The sequence below is a fragment of the Antrostomus carolinensis genome, unplaced genomic scaffold (genome assembly GCF_000700745.2).
Source record: "Antrostomus carolinensis isolate BGI_N321 unplaced genomic scaffold, ASM70074v2 scaffold12018, whole genome shotgun sequence".
NCBI lineage: Eukaryota > Metazoa > Chordata > Aves > Caprimulgiformes > Caprimulgidae > Antrostomus > Antrostomus carolinensis.
Window position 1 is genome coordinate 1745 of NW_010333726.1, and position 15930 is coordinate 17674.

Sequence of the window (15930 nt, forward strand, 5' to 3'; positions counted from 1 at the left end):
CGCCACCACTTCCCTCTACCAATGGAGTTGGGAAGGAGGTGGGAGGGGACGCACTGACCAGAGCAGATCAGTTCCTTGACAGGCTTGATGCTGCGGCAGGGCCCCTCGGTGATATAGCGGGTGGTTCTCATTTCTCTGCAGCTGAAGTCGGAAGCATCTGCAAACAACAAATACATTCATTACTGACTGCTTTCTTCCCCCTCCTTGAGAAAGCACTTTATTGTTTCTGTAGCAGATACCCCGCTCTGAGCTAGATACAAGCTGGACACCTTGAATGACAGATATTGGGAAGAGTATCTCCAAAGACTCACTCATGCGGCTTCTGAATATTTGGCTACTCTAGTTACGAGTCATTTGTGATAGAACAATATTTGTCCAGATATTTTAGTTTTTGTTTTTCTTGTGAAGTACAGAAACATGATTGTCAGTGCTCAGGTTTATATTTATTAAAGCACAGCGAGCAAGATTTTCATTTTTAAAAAGTTTTAAGGATTGCATTAATGAAATTAAACTATCCTTGTCACTATGCTGACAACTGAACTCCATGTGCACTTAATCAGATCCTCCCAAATTCCCTAAGCATTTAAGAAAATTATGTGTCTATGTAAAAAATAACACACTGACTCGGGTGTATTGTACCACCACAGCACACAGGCAGATGCAGTTAAATATACAGGCATTTGCTTCAGCTATATAGGTTTATTTTCTGTGCATATATGTCCTGTATGTGTGCAGGAAAAATTATTCATGGTTTGGTGCAATGTCATGTGTCCCAAGAAAGTCTTTGGATTATAATTTTGGATCACTTTGGATTATCATTTTGATTTCATGTCTTAAAGATGTTAAAATAAGTATGCATGACCATTGCATATCTTGAGTAACTGTCCAGTCTCATTTACTCTCTTTCTCAAGTAAATGTCTTTTCCATTTCAAAAAATATGCACATATCAGTGGGTCAGGTTCTCCTCAGTTGATGTTAGAGTAGTACAAGGCTAAAAAATGAAAGTATTCAGATGTACCAACAGAACCAACCTGCCTTGTCCTGGTGGCTGGTGGGGCTGTGCGAAGCAGAGTGCTTCTCCTTTTAAGGATTTAAGAGCCTCACAAAGTCGCACTCTCAAAAACATTACTTCATTTCTTTTTTCTTTCAAAATATTGTTAATGCTATGGTTTTAAACACCTTAACTGACAGCTGCAGGAGAAAAATACAATTCCCTTCCAGTTGTCCTCAGAGAAAGGTGGCTGACTTAGCTCTGCAATGCACAATAGTGGAAATTGTAAGTTTGACTTGTTGCTGTGTGCATTTGGTATGTGTCAGGAGGGAGGAACAGGTTCACCCCATTTGCCAGTAGAATACGTCTTTAAAACTGCCTTTCTCTGTTTGGTGCTAACTTCCCATCTTCCATCTCTCCTCACAAAGTCTGTGTTTCGCAGCATTGCTAATGTTCAACATTTGGCCAAATGCAGGGACATTGGCATTGTCAAGTATGTCAGTGCTGTTAATGTAGCCAAACTGCTTTTGCACACCTCTGCAAAATAAAGCCCCCTCCATTTCATTTTGGCATGAATTCCCCTTGGGAGGGCTTTAACTGTTCATAACTGCTTTTGTGGCTGCTGGAAGCTGGCTGAAAATCTGGCTGTAGGCAAAGGAAGCTTCTACAGCTTTTATGTATTGGAGTTGTGTCTGCAGATTGCAGCTGGGCAGAATGGGAATGCACATTGTAGTACCTAAGGATTGTTCAACAGATAGACCATATTTTTCATCAGTAAACTCTGGTATATCCCCTCTAATGTTAACACTGATACCTCTTCAACAGTAGATATAAATCCCTATTACTTAAGCATTAGGTCCACGTCTAAAGGTTTTAATAAATAAACATATTTGATAACAAGTATTCCTTCACAAACTGTCTGTTAGGGTCCAAAACAGTAATAATTATGTTATTTTTCTTACCGTTAGGGTCTGGAGCTTGTTGTATGTGTCTTCCTCCATGCTTTGCCTGGTTCATTGTGTTGTTGTTGCTGAAAGTTTGTTCCATCGGTGTTTCTGTATTTTCAGTGATCTCAGGAATTATTTCTGTAGCATCATTTTTAAACATTTGCCACCCATCCACAGATCGAAATGCAATTTGTATTAAGACACAGACAGAGCACACAGCCCAAGAGATCTGCATGGTGGCAGCTCACAGATTAGCTTTTCAGCACCCTGACAGTCTCAGATCCCAGGCAAAGGCACATTATTCCCCTTTTTTAAATCCTTTTTAGAACCAAGCCAGCCAATGGCTATACAAAGTGGGAAGGGCCAGACAACAACACATTCATCTCAGCTTTTGTCAATGTGAGATAAAATGGGTGTGTGGGGGTGGGTTAGTGACAATATTCGACAACTTCTATGTAAAAACTTCTCATATGCTCTTCATTTTTGTGCCTGGCAACAATGGTGATTGACAGGACTAGGATGAATTGCAACCTGACAAGTCTTTCTGCAGTTTTTTCCAACAATGGTATAATTTAAACCTGCTTCCACCTCCGTATTTGGATCTTTGGCTATTGTATTTTCTAAAGGTTATGCTTTTCAGTCTCTGCAGCCAAATGATGGGGGGGGGGTGTAGTGTTTTTTTTTTTTCCTTTACAAAACAAGGAACTCTACATTTTGCTTCACAAATTCACAAATGTCCTGGAAGAAACAAAGAATAGCTTCTTTTCAAAATGAGTAGTTGTTTTGTTTAGTTTTCCTTAAAAAAATAGACTACTTGGAATATGTCAGTTATGGTAAACAGCCAGGACCATGTACACCATGTTTATCACTTAAAAAAAAAAAAGGCATTTGCTTTAAATTCATGGTACGCTCGTACTTCTGCTGACACTGTGCAAATGTTGAATATAGGACATTTGCCTCTTTTAAAACACAAGACCATGACCAGACTGATTTCCATTCATGACGCAATCAATAAAAAGAGAGAACTGATGACCTTATGTCTAGGGCACCTATGCCCAAAATGTATTAATATGTCAGGTTTTAAAATATATTGGTATTCTTCTTCCTTGTAAAAATAAGATAATAGTGGTGATAGTTGCATAACTTCTTTGTCTCAAGACATAATAATTATTTGCAAATTATGTCACAGTAAATACATTAATCAGAAAACATCTCAGCTTTTAGTAATGTTTGATACTACACTGAGCTCATCGTAGCTGCTGAAAGAAAAATGGGTTTTTTACAGCAGTAGAGGCACACCCATGTGTGTTACTGCAATGTTTGCCACATACATCCTCATGAAAATATTTCATGTAGAAGAGATTCAAAAGTGATTCACTGTCTGACTTTTCCCTACCCCCTGCATTCCATTCTGACAATTCCCCTGACCTGGCACAGAAAACAGGTGTCACCAAATTTAAAGTGGAGGTGTTTTCTCCGTTGGTGTGACCTTGATGATAAATAATAGATTTAAACAACAGCAATGACCTGCAGACATTTCACCTCTTCAGGCTTTCACATACACAGAGACACAAGCACAGCAGATGCACTGGAGTGTGATGAGCTTTAGAATACCTGCTCTGCACAACGAGCCTTTCCTAAAATAACAGCATCTGAAATATATTGTGATAGGCTTTCTCTCCTGCTCTTTCTCTTGGCCCAAAATTATAGAGATTAGCGTTCTCAGAAGAGTCCTCCTTTGCAAATATTTCAAAGATTCTCTAAAAAGCAGTTGTGTGTTGTGTTGCATGCAACTGTGTGTCCTTACTGTCTGTTCCCTTTCCTCCTTTTGTCCAGCCCATATCTTGGGCATCCTACCATCTCAGAAATGACTCTGTTTTTAAGGAGGGATACAACATACTATTTTCATTTTTCAATTTTTTTTTTCTCCACAGCCATTCAGGATATCATTCTTGAATACAGACTATTGTCACATAATTTGCCTCAGATGTGCTGATTGCTTTCTCCCTATAATCATCATCAGCAGCAGCACTGATTATCTTTCATAATAACTGCCTTCTTTACTCAAAGCAGTTAATAATACAGACTATTGTCACATAATTTGCCTCGGATGTGCTGATTGCTTTCTCCCTGTAATCATCAGCAGCAGCAGCACTGATTATCTTTCATTAATAACTGCCTTCTTTACTCAAAGCAGTTAAAGATGGTCTTACAAACACAGGAAACCCAAACACTTGGCCATTGCAAATGTTTTTCCAAGTGTCATTTTTCTCGCTTATGAGTAAGTCTAATTTGGGTTTAGAGCTGCAGGTGAAATCTATTCAACAGCAAGGGATACATAACTTTATGAAGTGACTTTATGATGTGGGCATCACATGATCGCCCACAAAATACAAAGGTGAAATCTATTCAACAGCAAGGGATACATAACTTCATAGGGGCATCACATGATCGCCCACAAAATACAAAGGATTCTGAAGACAAGACAGACACCAGCTTGGAAAACTGTGTACCCACCTTCCTTGCAGAGTTGTTGGTTGGTTGGCTGGTTGGTTGGTGTGGGGTTTGTTTGGGTGAGTGTGTGTGTGTGGTTCCCCCCCCAACACCCTTCATAGATCAGGTTAGACTACCATTGTTAAGTTGAACTTGAAATTGCGTACAATGATCTCAAGCTCTGCTTTCAGGCCTTATAATACAGCTATTTTTTTTCTTTTCTTTGGAAATACTGATGTGATCTTCTAATGGTCCTCAAAGGAATAAAATGGTGTGGGGTTTTGCGTTGTGGGTTTTTGTTTGTCTGGTTGGTTTGTTTTTAACTGAATAAGTTGGGAAGGATGACCGGGAACTAGACAGAGATTTTTGACTTGGTATTATTTTTGTCAGATAGGAAAACCACCTGGTATTGGTATTCACCAATAGTGACCTTGTCCAAAGTGAGATCACAGCTGGTGGCATAACGGAGTACAGTGGGAAAGCAGAACAGGAGAGCAGAAGAAAATTGAGTACTAGTAATCACTGAGTACTAGTAATCATTGCTACCTACTCACTCCTCTATTTAAATGCCTTCAGAATTGTATGTATCTATCAAAGCTCAGTTTCTGTTAATTTCTTTTTATGTAATGTTTGCCTAGAGAATATTTCCAGAAGCTACCATTGCCACTCTGCCTACTACAGAGAACCCCATTTACAGTAATCAGTTGTCACATAAAATATAAACATTTTCTTGATGTACCTTCTCTAAGTACTTAAACAACCCCCTCTATTAATTATCTTAACATTTATCTGTGTTACCCACTGGGACAAATAACACAAGAAAAAAAATAAAAAATCTATGAAGGTAAAAATCAGAAGCTGCATTTAGCCTCCAGCTTAAAACTTCTTGTGCACAAGCTAGAAAGGCAGCCTAAAGGTGGCAAGAAAAGACATAGCAAGGATGTTTGCAGAATTAACTCTCACCCACCAGAGTAGAACTGAGTTTGGATTCTCTATATTCAGAACTGGGACGCTATTTTCCGAGCTGAAAAAAACACCACCCTTGGCCATGCTAAGAAGGAATCATACATAGTAGGGGAGCAGGTACCAGGAGTAAATTGGCAACATATATTTGACCTGAGTCTGTTGCTGCTGCTTTCTGGCCTCAGACTTCTGTCCTGATGTGCCTGCATTACAACACCGTACTATGAAGGCATACACAGCCTTCATATAAACCATAAAAACATGTTAAAACACATAAACCAGTTTCTGAAATTAGTTCTGTCACTTGTAATTTCTGGTGCTCACTATGCACTCTGCTCTGTCCACACGTGGGCTGAGGGGTGTCCTGTTAGGTAGTCAGGCCCTAGGATACGTGTACAATTTAAGGTTATCTGTGGACAGTAGCTCATAACTTACACGCTGCCCAGGAATTCAGTTTCTGACATGTCCAGGAACGTGTTTGCTTCTCAAACAGTGCTTTTTCTAAGATGCTGCTAAGCCACCCTTGCCTGAGCAACTTTAATCTGTTTCTTAAGAATTGTGCTGAGTCACACACTACCTTGTGAATGGATCAGTCTGAATGCTACGACGTGATATCCTCCAAGTAGCCAAGAATAAATGGAACCTTAGTATTCTCCCACCAGAGATCAGCAAATGCACTGATAAATCATTCCAGTGGCTTGCCTTTTTCAGTAGTAAGGCAAGAATACATTAGGTTGGCACAATAGCATTGTTCAGGGATGGAATGAGTGTCTAAGGAAGAATAACAAGCCTACAGCTCCATCTGGTGAGTTAGCGAGCCTGCAACGCTGGCATACTGAAATGAAAATAAAAAAAACCAACCCAACACTCAACTGATTTCCAGGATTTATTTGCAGAATAGAAGAAATTATTAGGACACTAATTCTCACAAACAAATCCTTAGAAGATACCTCTCAGGCCTGTTCTAGTTTCAGTTTTACTCAGAGAAAAGGCTACTTGATTTGGTAGTTCCCATCCCTTGCAAGGGAACAGAAACACACCTGGCCTTCAACTGGCACAGTCACCTCTGAAGTTTAATTTCAAGAAAGCTATCTAGCTATACAGAACCTCCCCCTCCCACTGCCACCCCCCCAGACCACACAATCCCAACAAACAGAAGTTAAACAATCTACATCCTTTGTGATTTTTGATTAGTGAGTTGAATATACAAAACTAGAGCTGAGCTTATATGTGTTACTAACACAACACTGTTTCTGTTTAAAATAGTGTTAAGATTTTAAATCTAGAACTACATTAAAGTACAGATAAAAAGGGAACACACACATCTGAGGTTCTGTTAGTTTAACAAACAATTCTGAATTTTCAGTGTGAAAACCTTTGTGCTAATACAGTGCCATAACTCACAGGTACACATTCACACAGTCAGGCACACTGTAAACAAAGGTCCCTCTCCCAACATTGCAATGACTCATTTCATCTGTCAAACAGAATCAAGGCATCATTTATTTGAACAGAAAGGAAATGTTTCCTATTCCAGGTAGTATGTAACAATGCTTATTTCTATTTAATGATACCATGCAAGCAATCCAAGAAGTCAAGAATGTATTTCCACAAGCCGCTTCGTAAGCACACCATCGCTGCCCTTTTGGAAATCATCTGCATATGTGCTTACTCCGTTCTATGTTAATAAACAGTGATGGTAAAGAAGGGAGAAAGACACTGTAATGCCATATAACCCTCCTGAGCCATTATATTCTGATACTTAAGACTTTATCATACATCCAGTCAAGCACCCCTAACTACAGACATTATTTCTTCCTTGTTCACATTTTTTTTTTCCTCAACATTTGCTCTTGACATTTTTTTTTTTAGTATGACTTAAAAAATAAAAGACCATGTAATATCAGACTATTTCATGCCAATCACAACAGCAAGAGGTACAAATATCCTTGGAAATACAGAGTGCATCAAGATTGGGCTCTGAATGGCTTTACCACCACACACCGTGTATTGCATATGCGTCATTTTACAAGCAAGTGCATCTGTGCATTTGTACATATGCTTCTCTATTCCCTGAAGCTCCTACACTCAAACTTTAGGCACCTGTGCATGAAAAAGAAGCTTTAGAAAATACAGTACTTCAATTAAGAGTGAGTGATGTGTTGGGGCTCTCAGAAAATGGGTCTCTGGTGGAATCCAAGACAAGGCTTAAGTGAATCACACAATATCAATGCAAAACACATACGCTACAGAGTTTGCAGGGGGCTCTGAAATACATGTGAGGACAGTTGTTATCACTGGAGTTATGCCTCTAAAAACACCTTTTTATGGCAACAGCTCCAAACAGTGACACAATCTTGTGCCATCTTGAAAGACAGACCCAGAATTCGTGAAAGATACTTTCACTAGACAAGAACAGGAATTCTGTCTCCCTCACATTATGTGACTGAGCTTAGGGATTGGGGTTTGGGAATCTAAAGCACCTAAGATGTCCTCTGGTGGTTTGAGAAACTTAAAAAAATACTATGGTGCTCTGTTCTAGGGCTTCAATTTGCCCTCCTTCACTAATTGCTCATTGAGTTGGCAAAGCTGCCTTAGGAAGCCGTCATTGGGGCCAATCTCTCGCTTCTGCCGGACAGTGCTCAACGCAGACTTGACATCCATGTTCTGGCGAAGCATGAGGTAGGCGATGACCAGTGTAGGAGAACGGCTGTAGCCCTCACGGCAATGCACAAACACTTGTCCTGCAGGGAAGACAGGTCATAATTTGGGTTATACTGGAATATATGTTTGAAAAGCGACATGAAATAGCTAGGCTATAACGCATAATAACATTAGTCCTGTAGCAGCTTGAGGACTGTAAATTCTGAATGCTATAGAAGACATGTAGAACTGGGAAGAAAGGTGCTATCACTCTTGTTAGTACCTACACAGCCTGACATCAAAAATCATGCAGAAAAAAATGGCTGTATATCAAATATTCACATTAAAACATATTTGCTCCTATACTACAAGTGTCAAACTGTGTCTCTTTACTACAGTTCTCCAATCTTTTGTGGTTTCAAATAAGCCTTGCCCCTAAAGATGACCAGCACCAAAGAGAACAAATAAATGATGCAAAATTTAAAATGCAGTTAAAGCAGAGAGTAATACAATGTTTCTCATATACTATATCTCTTCAAAGATATCTAGCCTATTTTGTTGCATTTCTGCTAATTCATATGCTAACTCCACCTTGGATCATACCTGGCTACTTCTCTGGCTATTTATGAAACCACATTAACTCTCAAGTAAATAAAACTGCTGACTGTGCAGCAATAAGAACCAGAAACACCTAATTCCACCTATGACTGCACTAATAAAGTGCTTCCAGCTAACTGATTAGGGAACTCATCTGATGTATTTGTTGGGCTGTATTTGGTTGGTGTGGCCAAGTTTTGGCAGCCAGGAGGGCTACAGGGGTGGCTTCTGTGAGAAGATGCCAGAAACTTCCCCCACGTCCAACGGAACTGGCTCCAAGATGGACTTGCCACTGGCCAAAGCTGAGCCTGTCAGCGACAGTGGTAGCACCTCTGTGATAACATATTTAAGAAGGGGGAAAAAAAAAAATTCTGCTGCACAACAGCAGCTGGGAGAGAGGAGTGAGAGTATGTGAGAGAAACAGCCCTGCAGACACCAAGGTCAGTGAAGAAGGAGGGTGAGGAGGTGCTCTGGGCACTGGAGCAGAGATTCCCCTGCAGCCCATGGTGAAGACCATGGTGAAGCAGGCTGTCACCCTGCAGCCCATGGAGGGCCATGGTAGAACATACACCCACCTACAGCCCATGAAGGACCCCACACCAGAACAGGTAGATGCTCCAGAAGGAGACTGTCACCGTTTGGAGAGCTTATGCTGGAGCAGGTTCCTGGGAGAACCTGTGACCCCGTGAAGAGGAGCCCAAGCTGGAGCAGGTTTTCCGGCAGGACTTGTGACCCCAGGGGGGACTCACACTAAAGCAGCCTGTTCCTGAAGGACTGTACCCTATGGAAAGGACCCATGCTGGAGAAATGCATGGAGCACCATCTCCCATGGGTAGAACACCACACTGGAGCGAGGGAAGAGGGTGACAAAGGAGTGGAAAAGACCACGTGTGATGAACTGATCACAACCTCCATTCCCCACCCCCTTGTGCTGCTTGGGGGGTAGGAAAAATTGGGAGTGAAACTGAATCCAAAAAGAAGGGAGGGGTGGGGGGAATGTGTTTTAAGATTTGGTTTTATTTCTCATTATCCTACTCTGATGTGATTGGTAATAAATTAAATTAATTTCCTCAAGTCAAGTCTGTTTTGCCTGTGATGGTAACTGCTGAGTGATCTCCCTGTCCTTATCTTGACCCATGGGTCTTTCATCATCTTTTCTCCTCCTGTCCAGCTGAGGAGGCGGTGGCTTGGTGGGCACCTGGTGTCCAGCCAAGGTTAACCCACCACACGCATAAATCCTGTAGGCAAGTATCCAACAACAATAAAGCTGGCCACTGCTCCCTTTGAGAAATAATCTAACTTGATTTTATTGCTTCTCAGCTGCTTCCTCTTTGACCTGCTTTTCCAGACACAAAAATTTTCCCCTTCCCAAATGCAGTGGGAGATATGGCCCCAGGCTACTCTCCAGAGTAAAATTTTTCTAAGACAAGAGAACAGATGAACCATACACACACTTTTTCATCATAACCATGATTTTCTCCGAATCACAGAAAACCTGTTATCACATTTGCCTTGAGCTGCAGAGGCTTCTTTGCTCAAGGCAAATCTCTTAATCAGTAGCAAGTTAAAACAGCTAAACCAATTCATTCTCAACATTTCCTGAGAGCTCGTTGCTACAAATTAGCAAGATTCAGAGATTCTTGATCATATATGTGGAAGAGAACTGTGAATTATCAGAAGCAAAAGGGCTTCTAGCCTTCCTCTGTGAAGGGCAGTGTCTTAAGGGCTGCCTTCCAGACCTGTAGTACACCAGACCTGCCTTCTAGCACTTCATGCAACTACAGTGCTAAAATGACATTGAAGGAAAATACTACTGCATCCCTCTTCAACTCACTTCACTGTCCTTACTCTGCACTTCAGTGTCAAACAAATGATCAAATTTCAGTAGTGAGTTAATCTTAAAACTGGTCCCTGCATCACCCAGCTACAAAGTTATTTTAACACAGTAAGAAAACCCCGGCAGGCATGGCAAACAACTATGAAGACTGAAAGAATCAGTAAATAGAACTGCTACTGTAATTTCAGATTGAGTCTGCAACTGTTTAGATCAAACTGAGCAGGGACAGACATGGCACAGCTGGCACTGTTAAACTCTTTCCTACTGCAGCCTGTTTCAGTAAGTCACAATGCTAACTGGAAGAACTGCATTTAAATTTTTAGAATTTTTCATACTCCACCAAACTGGAGGTAAAATTTATTTCCATCCGTTAAAAGCACGTCACAGCTCTAGTACCCCTTTTGCTCATTTCAGAGAAAGAACTTTTGGAATTGTGGGACTTCTTGTTCCTCCTTTTTCATGTTCAGTCATGAAGTGAGAAAGAAATAAAGCAAGAGTAGAAATCTCTGGTACGCTGAAATAGTCAGAGAACAACAAACACCATGTGGCCCACTGCACTATGTCCTGGGATTTCTGCTCTGAGGAAACACACTGTAGAAAAAAATGGCAATCAACAAGATTGCAAATATCATCTCCAGCTTTTATGCAATCCTAGGGAATAAAGAGGTAATCATTGCATAAAATAATTTAATGACTTAATGTAATAAAAATTGTAAGGCCACAGTCTCTATCCTTACCCTGTATTTGGAGAAAAACATATAGCAGGTTGTAAGTACTCTTCAGCAACGCATTACTCGTATCACTTCTGACTTTCATTTCTAGTGTCCTCAAACCACCTTCAGCTCCTGAACTTTTTATTTTTTTGTGATTTACTACTTCTAAGGAAAAATAAGAACACAGCTTCCCAGAAAGGCACTATTATAGGATGCAGCAGCTGTTTCGCTTTCCAGTCACTGCTACAGTGACAGACACTGGAGACCTACATGTACAGACAGAAGATTAAGATGTCTTATTGTGTATTCTGGTGTCTTTGATCCAGAGCCTTGATCTGCATTCCTGACTTGGCTGTCCAGATGATAATATGAGCAAAAAAATATTTTAACCAGTAAAATAAATTCCTAAGAAGCATATGCAGTGTACAGAAAACACAGTAAAAAGGTATTTCAATTCGCCTTACCATCCTTCTGGGAAAGTGCTTTCTCAATAAAATCAGCTGCCTCCTCAAAATAGCGACTGAGGTTAAATTCTTGTGTATCGTTAGCTTTAATGCCATGGTATCTGATGCCTGTGCCTTCATAGAACTCTGCATTAGTGTTCACATGCATGAATGACTTCCCCTCTGCTGCATTCAGAACATGGGTTATCCCCAGACGCTGCAGCCTCATAATGTTCTTGGCTATGAACCTGTGTGATAAAAAGTGACAAGAAAAGGATTAGATCTTAGTGAATCATCTCAGTATTTATGATGCCCCCAGAAGGTACTGATAACCAAAACCTTTGATTTTTCTGTTAATAGATGCTAAATATACTGTGCCCAGAGGTGAATTAGCTACAGATTAAAAATTCACAGAAATATTTAGAGCCATGGTCACTATTTGTGCATAAGAAAATGCTGCTTTCTTGGCTGACAACCGAGTAAGGCACACATGAAACTTAATCTGTTAAACCTTACTATGGCATACAATTATAACTCTTTCTGAACATAAAATTCTGACCAAAGTAAGAAAATACTGGAGGGAACAGAAAGCCCAGGATAGCAGCTTCTAAGATTAACCGTTATCTATGTAAGGTAATTTTAAAACCAGTTATGAAAGCCTCTACTGTCAGCTACCAGTCCTGCAGGGCTAGGAGAGCAGTACTTGCTCCTGCAGCAGACAGTCCAGACAAACAGACATTTTAGGGGCAATTTTAACCACTGTGAAACAGCACTGGCTTATTCTCAGGCCACAGGAAGATAGAAAGTAACTATGAGTAAACCTTCCTGCATCTTCAAAGGTCTCATGTGAAGACTCCTGTGAGGTGTAGTCCTCTGTCCCTGGGCTATTCAACATCTGTGAAGACATGGAAAGATCTGGCAAGACTATCCAGTCTTTAGTACTCGGTGTTTTCATCACAAGTATTTTAATTTTAGTGTCTCAGTTAAAATAAATATCTGAATGGAAAAGAATCCAGATTAGTGATGTTTAAGATGCTTAAGAAAGCATTCAGTACTTTTAGGTCAGCTAAATGCTTTCCAACTCCTCAGTTCTATCAAATAACTGTAGTGAAGCCACTTGCTTCCGTCTTTAAGTGGCTAAAAGAGCACCCTACCCTATTAGTGAACAACTGCGCAGGATGATACATAATCATGCCTTTCAGGTTTGATGATGACAATCAATTAGATCCAATAGTAATGCTATAAACTCTGATCAAAGCTCCAGGTTGTACAATGGCAAACAATCAATCCGCTTAGTAATACAACTGATCATGCACAAATCTCTGCTTGTGCACTGGAACGCAATCTCTAGTAAGACGAGACCATTGAATCCTTCTTATTGTAAAACCACCACTTTCCATTCTGAGGCTGATTATTTCCATATGTCTGTCCCAATATTTGCCTCACTTTCCTGGGAAGAAAAAAACCCCATGTTTTAACACACCATATGGTCTCCTAGTAAAATCTGAGCCTGCTGGTCAACATTAGCAGAATGTGACAGAAGGCTTTAATTGAGAGGTAACACAGTTCCTGCACACTTTGTGAAAAAAAGTAGCCTAAACGGACATAAATCCCTTTATTGCTTTTAAAGGCAGCTTTCACTATGAGTCTAACTGGATGGGGAAAGAGAAATCTTTTAGAAAAATCTCTCTACGGCTCAAGTAATAAATTGCAAATACAAGGAGTCTTAAGATTAAGCTGAGCTCCAGATAAGTATTTGTGCAGTATCTTCTTGCACATGGCAATACACCCAAGGGTTTTGGCTGGACACCTAGCTATTCTAAAAATGTTAAAATAAATACCCAACTGAGTTGGTTTATATCTATATGCATCTCTGAGTGCATTCATTCACAGCTTTCACTTAATTCAAGGCTATATGAACATCTAGAGCGTTCCTTTTCTCCTAATGACTGTTCAGCCCCTAAATCGCAGTCTACGCAGATGAACCCTTATGCATGAGTGAAGCTTCTATGTTTTCTCCTGTCTGCCAAACAACTATGGCAATGAGCCAAATATTTGTAAAGACTTCATTACCCAAACAAATGTTGACAGATTTTCCATCTGGCAGGACATCATCTGTGCCAGGGGACAAGTATCAGTGCCTGGGGAATTCTGCTTGCAACACAAAAGTAAATCCTACAGTACAAGGGCAAAACAAAAAGTGTTAATTCAGCTGCAAGTTCCTGTGCTTAGTGGGGTAAGTATATGGTTTAAGTAACAGTATATAGATCAGTATATATCTGATAGCCCTCAGGATCAGTAGGAACTCACGTCCTAGAATTGTGGTTGAAGCTGGTAACACAGACAGACTTCCCTGGAGGCAAACTCATTCCCAGTCAATGATTTTTGCAGATTTAATAGATTATTTTCTTACACAGCCAGAGGTGAAAAAGAGAGTATTTGTATGCCATTTTTTTCTCCCTTTCCAAACAACCCATAGATGTCTCCAATCCTTAACATTTCATTCCAGCTGCATCATGTTCAGTGTTGAAATGCTGCCTCCTCCAAATAGCGGAGACACGCCAACATTAGCTTCTTCTATTTCCCTAAGAAAAATTAGAGAATCTTGTCTGTTCTCAATATGGAAGATTGAGAGTTCCTTATCCTGTGAGTAACACTAGTAAGAAGTGTTTCTTTTGAACAGAGAGGAACAATTTTACCAGCCACAAAACACAGGTCTTAGAGAACCATGCATCAGCAATTAAGGGTACATCTGTCTATAAAAGTATTTTCGTATGGGACGATAAGCAAATAAACCAAGTCCTTAATGGCAAAAAATGCCAGTCCATTAACACATTTTAATTTCCACTCTTACGTTCGTGCAAAATTGTTTCATCACCGCTTCCTCCCTTACAGTCACTAAATTTAATATGAATTTTGGGAGAATGCCTTTCATACTACTATACAGTAGTTCTTGTTTTACTGATACTACATTTTTACTCGTCTTCACAAATCTTACCTGGTGTCCTTGAGGGGTTAGAACTGTCTACTGTAACATGCAAAAACATTTTAAAAATATTTTATTTTACCACCTTACCTCTGTGTTTTCATTAATTTTGACTTTCATGTGTTGCATGGAAGATCTCATACTTGGCTCTGCATGTAGCTTGAAGTCAATTGCAGATAAATTGTTATTCTACACTACGATCCAATTTAAACTCATCTGCCTGAATGTCTCTGCGCTGTTATTTTTATCTAAAGATCAGTTACTCATAAGGAGTGACAGCAGCACCCCTATGCAAAATATACTAGAAGTTTCTAACAGAATTTTGTGAATCTCACTCAGACGTTTAAATTTTTTTCTCTGAGTTCCTGTTCAAATTCTATTGCTTTTATGCCACATACTGGGATTCCAATCCCTTCATGTTAAACTCTACAGATGTGGCTACTCTGTCAATTCTCATTGTTATAAAATCGCTGCTGCTTGTAGTCATAAAAGTGGCCTGATATTGCAGAAAGGTTTGATCCATCCAAGTCAAAGCAGATATCTGAATGTCAGATCAAATGACTGCATTACTTTATTCTCCTGCTATTCTGCCTTCCAGTAGCCCAGTGCAAAGTGCTTTCAATGACTCCTCAGAGATTCAGTAAGGAGATTAGTGCAACAAAGGCCAAAACCAAGACAGGAGGTGGGCTTCAAATATGAGATGTATTCCAAGCTCTGCACAGATGCTAGAGCAGAAAAAGACAGGCTAATAAACTGCAAATACAGGCCCAAAACAAAACTCTGGCTTATTTCTTGCACACAGTAGTAAAAGCTTTATTGATGCCTTGCACGCTGTTGGACCCGCAAAGCACAATGCACAAAGCCTGAGAAGCTGAGTGCAAAGGAGGTTCACTCCCCAGCAGTTCATAGGAGAAGGAGTGAAGTCAGAAAACCAGATCTCTCTTCAGCCTTATCTTTACACAAGGAGAGTACAAAGGAGGGACATGTACCTGGAAATGGCATGAAAACAGCTCTGCAGTTTCAAATTCTTTCAGAATGATAACTAATATAGCAAATGATACTTACAATGCAGTATACTACCACCCCACTTGATCCAAAAAATCCTCTTAAGAATTAGTATTATTTCCAGTTTGAGAATACCAAAGCTCACCCTGCAGTGACTGAATCTTAATAAGACCTCAGCATTACCTTAACTCTCTGTGGATGCTTCAAAGATATTACTGCCTACTAAGTCTTGATAAATAAGGTAAATTGTCTGCTCCTACTGTGAAATAGCTTTTTCTGCCCACAAAGATTTTTCTTACCTCTAGACATCC

General features: G+C 40.1%; 2 protein-coding genes across 2 annotated transcripts in view; both read right to left on the minus strand.

The window, feature by feature from the left end:
* Positions 1 to 2174, minus strand: part of SOST (sclerostin) — a 2426-nt gene extending 252 nt beyond the window's left edge. The window contains 2 exon segments of the mRNA XM_010173963.1: positions 2 to 157; positions 1955 to 2174. Of these exon segments, the coding sequence (XP_010172265.1) occupies positions 2 to 157; positions 1955 to 2174 (376 nt within the window).
* Positions 2175 to 7676: 5502 nt separating this feature from the next.
* DUSP3 (dual specificity phosphatase 3) lies at positions 7677 to 15071 on the minus strand. The gene is made up of 3 exons (XM_029086478.1): positions 15013 to 15071; positions 11650 to 11876; positions 7677 to 8139 (listed from the first exon to the last, which is right to left on the minus strand). The coding sequence occupies exons 1-3, from the start codon at positions 15069 to 15071 to the stop codon at positions 7934 to 7936; spliced, it is 492 nt and encodes a 163-aa protein (XP_028942311.1). The 3' UTR covers positions 7677 to 7933.
* Between the last annotated feature and the right edge of the window lie 859 nt (positions 15072 to 15930).